Below are 7,384 nucleotides of genomic sequence, written 5' to 3' on the forward strand. Positions count from 1 at the left end.
CCTGCAAATGTGGAAGATGGCTTCATTAGTTGTGTGTTGGTGTATTCTACAGAGAAAGAGATATCTAAATTAGCATAGAATATCTCTGATTTAATGAGCTTTGACTCATTTAATAAGCATCTCTTTCATTTCTGAACGTAAGCAATTATTTTACTGATTCATTAATTTGTAGAAGACGTAGCATGGAACTTTTCATTTTCTTTTAAGATTAAAAGTAACAATTTCGTGTTTACCCTCATGTCAAACAAGCGTAAATGGAAAAAATGTATTTATAGCCTATATTTAAACAATAGCCTATAACATCTCAATTAAGAAAACGATTTCATCAAGTTTATGTGCAAAAGCTTTATCAGTTCCCCAAAACCGACAAACATAGGCCCTAACTGTTTAACTCAACGATTTAATGTGATTTTTCCAGGACTGTAATCGAAACCTTTTATTAGTTAGCTTGCTGGCGAATCATGCTAACAAGTTGCTTTTATGGCAAAACGCGAAAGTAAATGTACTAATTATGATGGAATCGCCTTTACTTGAGAAGTCGATAGAATCCGCACCCAGAGGCAGTTAAGCAGCTTTTAATAGCCATTTAATCAAGTGAAATTGGGAGACAGCACGACACTGCGTCACTCCTAAGTGGCGCGTTTCTGTAAGAGGCTTGTGGCATTAGCGCGTACACCTTACCTGCTAGACCAGCTTATTGTGTAATGCCAAGTCTTTATATGCATCTAAAAAATATAGTTTGATACTTAAGTAGCCTATATACTGGGATGTTACAAGCTTGAAACTGATTTAGCTTTTACAGCTGATCTAGCTATTGCGAAATAAATAAATAGTCATACATTCCACTTAGGTGTTTGTATATACAGGGATGGGCAAAAATACATTGACATATATTTAAAAAATATACCAAATACCTTAATTATAGGAGTATCAAAATAAAATACAGTATTTTGTATTTTAAAAATACTTCAAAATACTTTTACAAAGGAGCATGATATTTTTTTGCAAATCTTTCATCAATTAGACCTAATCGACCAATCCCGTCACCACTAAACTCACATAGTAAAGTAAACAATGTTTGATAGCAAACGTGGCCTGTAAAATTGCCATCAAATCTGTACAATGATTATTCAACCTCCTAATATTTTAAAGAGTGAATTTAAAATTTTCATTCACATAATTTTTCCAAAATCTAGATTTTTTGCTATTGAACTCTTCAATACCCCAAAACTGTATTAGGAGATTTTGATTATTAAATAATTGTGTTTCATATGTTGTGACATCCAAAAGCTTTCATCTTTCATCTTCATTAACTATAGAGTGGAACTGATCAACTACTGCCATTTGAAATAGTCAATAAAGTATAAAATCGCCACTGTAGGACGTATTTTTATGTTGTTTGTTTTAACAACAAACATTTGGCATCAGCAATCCATCCAAAACTACTGGTATTTGTACAGTATACTCAGATTTTTTTTCAGTTCTTCTTTAAACGGAAGAGTCAATAACATCCAAAGCACAAATCAGAGGGTGCATTTATATGTCTTGATGTAGATTTCTTACAAAGTATTTTAAAGTATATTAAAAATACAAGACACTAAAGTATTTTCATAAAAAATATTAAGCCATATTTATCAGCACAATCAAATTCAAAATACAATTTTGTATTTAAAATACGTTTTTGAAATACATGTATCATAAATACTGCCCATTCCTGTCTATATATATCTACACTGTAAAAAAACCCCTGGTTGCCTTTAATTTTTAAGCTGAATCAATTTAAATCTTATCAGTCTATTGAACTTATATGATGTTAAACTGACTTAAAACAGCTTGCATAACTTAAAAAATTAAGTTAGAACATGATTAACTTAGTTTAATAAGTTACAACGACCTAAAAACATATGCTGCCATGACTAATATATATATATATATATATATATATATATATATATATATATATATGTATATATATATATATATATATATATTTATTTATAGTTAAAAATGTATCTTTTTTGTTGTTTGCAGAATGACTTCATTTGATAGAAAGGATGAAGAAAAAACGGGGAAAAGGAATAAATAACAGCTGAAGGAAAATATATATTATATGGAATGACCCCCTCCCCCATATGATGTTCAGATTCATACCATAGACGAAGGTAAGACTTCACACATACTATCTAATATTCTTTATTGACAATTTGCTTTGTTCTATTTTTTAATGGTACTGAAGTGGTCTCCAGCATTGGTGATCATAAAGCTCCATCTTCTAATGAGGATTTGAGCTTCTGGGGCATTCATGCATCCGGTATGCACACATGTAGAACATTCCTAAATAAACATAAAAAAAAAAAACACCCAAACATTAATTAAAACCAAAACAATTTGTGTTGTTTACTTAATACAGCATAATTCAAAAGCCTTTTCTAATAAATAAATTAAGCAAGTACACTACATTTAAATTGACACTTTGTACATTGCTGGATACTAATAATTAACAGCACTTACTAAGGTTAGGATTACAGTTTATATTGATTGCACATGATTATAAAAAATTTAAGATTATTACTAGAGTAATTACATGTAATTGGTGTAAAAAAGGACACTCTTAAAAAGTGTTACAAACAATACATTCAGAGGTGCAGTTTTCTGGCAGTTATTACCTGAAAAGAAAGTGAGCACAACAGACACCCAGCCAATGATGTAAGACCAGGAGAACCTCCAATTACCATAGCGTTTACCGTAGTAATTTATTGTGACTCCCGTGTAGACAGCCATAGCCAGAAACACAAAAAAGCCTTGTGGAGGTAATGAAGAGAATGGGATTACATTAAAATAATGACTCTAAATATTACATTATTTTTATTATAAAATAAAAAAAAACTAAACAATGATGAATATTTAAATGTACTGTAATAAAGTGATTAAAATGTATAATTTTATAAGATTATATTTTATTTTTTTAACAATACATTAAAGTTTATTGAAATTATTATATAACAAATAACCTGAAAGATAACAAGATACATTAGTGTACCATAAAGCTCTGTTTATTATAAGTGTATGATGCAGATTTGTTGTTGGTAGCTTTGAGTTTTACTCATTTTAGCAGGATTAATTCTGATTAGCTGTCAGTGTTTTTTATCGACAAGTTTTTTTTTTATAGAGTGCATCTGGGAAGTATTCATAGCGCTTCACTTTTTCCACATTTTTATGTTACATTCATTCATTTCCTCAAAATTCTATACACAATACGCCATAATGACAATGTGAAAAATCCAAAATATCAATGGAGTGTCTTCGCAACAACTCGGTGAATGTCCTTGAGGGGCCCAGCCAGAGCCCAGACCTAAATCCTATTGAACATCTCTGGAGAGATCTGAAAATGGCTGTACACCGTTGCCTCCCATCCAACCTGATAGAGCTTGAGAGGTACTGCAAAGAGGAATGGGCAAAAATTCCCAAAGACAGGTGTGTCAAGCTTGTGGCATCATATTCAGAAAGACTTGAGGCTGTAATTGCTGCCACAGATGCATCAACAAAGTATTGAGCAAAGGCTGTGAATACTTAAGTACATGTGATTTTTCAGGTTTTTTATTTATAACAAATTTGCAACAATTTCAAAAATGTCATTATGGGGTATTGTGTGTAGAATTTTGAAGAAATAAATTAATTGAATCCATTTTGAAATAAGACTGTAATATTAGTTTTTTTTTTTTTTTTTGCTAAATTAAGTAAAATGAAATCTAAATTAAATGCTACAAGTTAAAAACACTATCAACACTATCAAAAACACAGCAAACTATCATATCTGAATCAGCATTACTATGACTAATCTCAGAAAGTTTCAAGATTAAATATTAAACAAAACGAAAAGGCAACTTACAAGAGATGAAGAACAGAATGCCTGCAGCAAAGGTTTTATCAAACCTGTCAAAGGAGGAGTAATGGATGAAGGCCATAATACCGATGATGATGCCAATGAAGCAGGCCAACAGAGACAAGATCATGAATGCTCGCGTAGCATCCCAGTATGCTGTGAACACACAAGTCAGAAGGCCAAGTTATGCATACCTATAAAACAGCTATCTAATATGTACATTTTTCCTACATTTACAATGATGCTTTGCGTGAATTATCCTAGTAAATTTGTTAAAGGGTTAGTTCACCCAAAAAATTTAAATTCTGCTATTAATTTCTCACCCTTATGTTCCCGTGACCTTCGTTCATCTTCGGAACACAAATTAAGATATTTTAGATATAACCAGAGAGCTCCTTGATCTTCTGTTGACAGAAAATGCCTCACCACAAGTCCAGAAAAGGAACCTAAATGTTGACCTCAGTGGTTCAACTGTCATCATACAAACCTTCAGGAACATTTTTGTGTGCAGAAACAACTTTGTTCACCATTGTCTTCTCTTGTGCGACTGGTCAGGGTGCATGTTACTAAATATTGCCATTAGAGTCAACAGTGTCTTATTTTCCGTAGTAAACACACACCCTGATCTGACGTGGAAGGCAAACAAAGTTGTTTTTACACATTTTTTACTGCATAAACATGTTCTTGGAGCCTTTTATGATTATCGTTGAACCACTGAAGTCACATGGAATGTTCTGACAATGTTTTTGGCTCCTTTTTTGGTCTCCTTGTTGTCAATGGAGGGTCAGAGAGCTCTCAAACTTCATCTAAATTATCTTAAAAGGATAGTTCACCCAAAACTGATAATTCACTTGTTTATGAGTTTATTTCTTCTTTTAAACACGAAAGAAGATATTTGAAAGAATGTTGGAAACCTGTACTTCCATAGTATTTATTTTTCTGGTCAATGGTTACTGGTTTTCAGCTTTCTTCACAATATCCTTAATTGTGTTCAGCAGAAAAAGGAAACATAAAGGTTTGGATCCACTTGAGAGTGTGTAAATAGTTAGCAAAGTTTAATTTTAGGGTGACCTATCCCTTTAATTTGTGTTCCGAATATGAGCAAAGGTCTCAGGGGATTGGAACAACATGAGGGTGTATAATTAATATTTTTTATTTTGGGGTGAACTAACCCTTTAAACTAAACAAGTGACCTTAAAAAGGTTTCACAATCACACTCCATTTCTCAAAAACCAGGCTATCTGAAATTTTTACTAATATTGCTGACAGATATGACAGATGTCATGCACCGCAATGTAATTTAAGTCATATATTCTTTATGTGCCCTATGCTACAGAATTACTGGATTAATTATTTTACAATCATGTCTGAGGTGTTGCAGGTAAATATAGACCCATGCCCTGATGTTGCCATTTTTGGCGTTCCAAAGATTTGGTCCCAGTTTAATTCTAAACAACTTGATATTTTGGCTTTTATCTCATTATTAGCTAAACGTCATGTTCCACTTTACTCGAAATCAAATAAGCCTCCAACTACATCCCAATGGCTTGTGGATACCATGCGTTTTCTAAAGTTGGAAAAGGTTAGATGCTCTGGGAAACTAATTTCTCTAAAAAGTGGCAATTTTTAATAACTTACTTTAACTCTCTCAACATCTTGCTTTCCATTTAATAGATGCACTCTTCTTACTTTTTAATTAATTTCTTTCACAGTAATTAAATTTTTGTTTGTTTTTAACTTTTATTATGTTATACTGTTTATTTGTAAACATTTACTTTCAACATTGACAATGTATCTGAACATTTGATTGTGATTGTTGAATGTCTGCATTCAGTTGGTTGTAATTTTCTGTAAACTTTTATTACTCGTTTTCTTTTTTTTCTTCTATTTTCCCCTTGTTATTATTATCATTAGTATTTTTTATTTGTTATTATTATTATTAGTAGTATTTTTTCCCTTCTCTTTTGTAAAAACAACAACAACAACAATAGTGTACTGAAATAGTTTGTTTTTTCGCAATAAAAATGTGAACATAAAATGATTTTGAAAGGAAAAAAAAAGGTTTCACAATTCTCCTCACAGTTCATCCATCAAAAAAGGCAACTTATTAAAATAGTACTTGCGTAAAATTTTACTATACTGTAGGGAATACAGAGAAAAACAACATTTGGCCACATACAGCTAAAGTAAAAATTATTAGCCCCACTTTGAATTTTTTTTTCTTTTTTAAATATTTCCCAAATAACGAATAATAGAGCAAGGAAATTTTCACAGTATGTCTGATAATATATTTTTTTTTGCTGGAGAAATAATCTTGAAAAATATCCAGTAAAGTATTTTTTTTACTGTCCTAATGGCAAAGATAAAATAACTCAGTTATTAGAAATGAGTTATTAAAACTATTACGTTTAGAAATCTTCTTTCCGTTAAACAGAAATTGGGAAAAAAATAAACAGGGGAGCTAATAATTCAGGCTAATAATTCTGACTTCAGCGGTACTTGTCATGATAATGTTAAAATACGAATTCTATTATTTTCAGGACAGATAAAAAAAATAATGCTAATAATAATAAATGTAAACCTCTTGTTCAGATTTCACTATAGATATGAATTATTTATAGCACAACCATATTACTTAAAATGATTTCTTTCAGTTCTTTTAAATGGAAAGTTCACCAAACCTGAGGAACCCTCCATAATTTGAAATGCAGAAAAAGGTGGATAGAGTCAACTTTAACCCTCAAATTCAAATGCATGTGTGATGGCCCCCAGATCTCACCAATGCTGTCAGTGTGTGTGAAGCATTTTCCAGGCGTGCAGTATCTCCACAGTCCCTGATGCATGTAGTTGTTTGAATGACGGTACTGCATCCAATAATCTGTTGCTGTGGAAACAATCAGGAGTATATTGCCCACTCCTGCACAAAACAGCCCTCCTCCCATGAAGCTGTACATTCTGCACCTACAGACAGACTAAAAACACACAGACACACATATTAATAGGCACACATACAAACATTAATGCACACGCACATAAAGGTCAGGGTTGTGTTAGCATCAAGGGACTGGTGCAGACACTTCTCAATAGCGCTGCACTTCACTCGGAGGCATGTAAGTGTCTGTAATTGCATTGTAATGAACACATTACTTCCTCTGAGTGAGCTGAGAGGTCAGTATCTGGAGGCTACTCTCTTTTTCTTCTTTTCAGGTTTAGACTAACAGAGCTTTCAGGCGAACCGATTGGCTGGAAGAGATTGCGGCTAAGGTAAATAAGACAGTGCTTATTCAGAAAAAGCATTGTGCAGCTGGTTTGAGGTTTCTTTAATCGATTATGTTTGCCGAGGCATGATAGACTCAATCATTTTTATTTTTTATTTTGATATGACAATCTTACATCATGTGAAAATGATTTTGAATGTATGGACCATAGACTAAAATATGAACACATTCAGATGGAGATGTGGTTATACCAGTCTGATCTCACAAGGAAACGTAGGTATTT

The 7,384-nt window shown here is 32.3% G+C and overlaps 1 protein-coding gene across 1 annotated transcript; it reads right to left on the reverse strand.

Annotated features, from left to right (window-relative positions):
• Positions 1 to 2,272: 2,272 nt before the first annotated feature.
• On the reverse strand, positions 2,273 to 6,837 carry lim2.1 (lens intrinsic membrane protein 2.1). Its single transcript, XM_056467284.1, has 4 exons — positions 6,663 to 6,837; positions 3,890 to 4,039; positions 2,667 to 2,801; positions 2,273 to 2,334 (listed from the first exon to the last, which is right to left on the reverse strand). The coding sequence occupies exons 1-4, from the start codon at positions 6,835 to 6,837 to the stop codon at positions 2,273 to 2,275; spliced, it is 522 nt and encodes a 173-aa protein (XP_056323259.1).
• Positions 6,838 to 7,384: the final 547 nt, after the last annotated feature.

The sequence above is a fragment of the Danio aesculapii genome, chromosome 10 (genome assembly GCF_903798145.1).
Source record: "Danio aesculapii chromosome 10, fDanAes4.1, whole genome shotgun sequence".
Classification (NCBI taxonomy): Eukaryota; Metazoa; Chordata; class Actinopteri; order Cypriniformes; family Danionidae; genus Danio; species Danio aesculapii.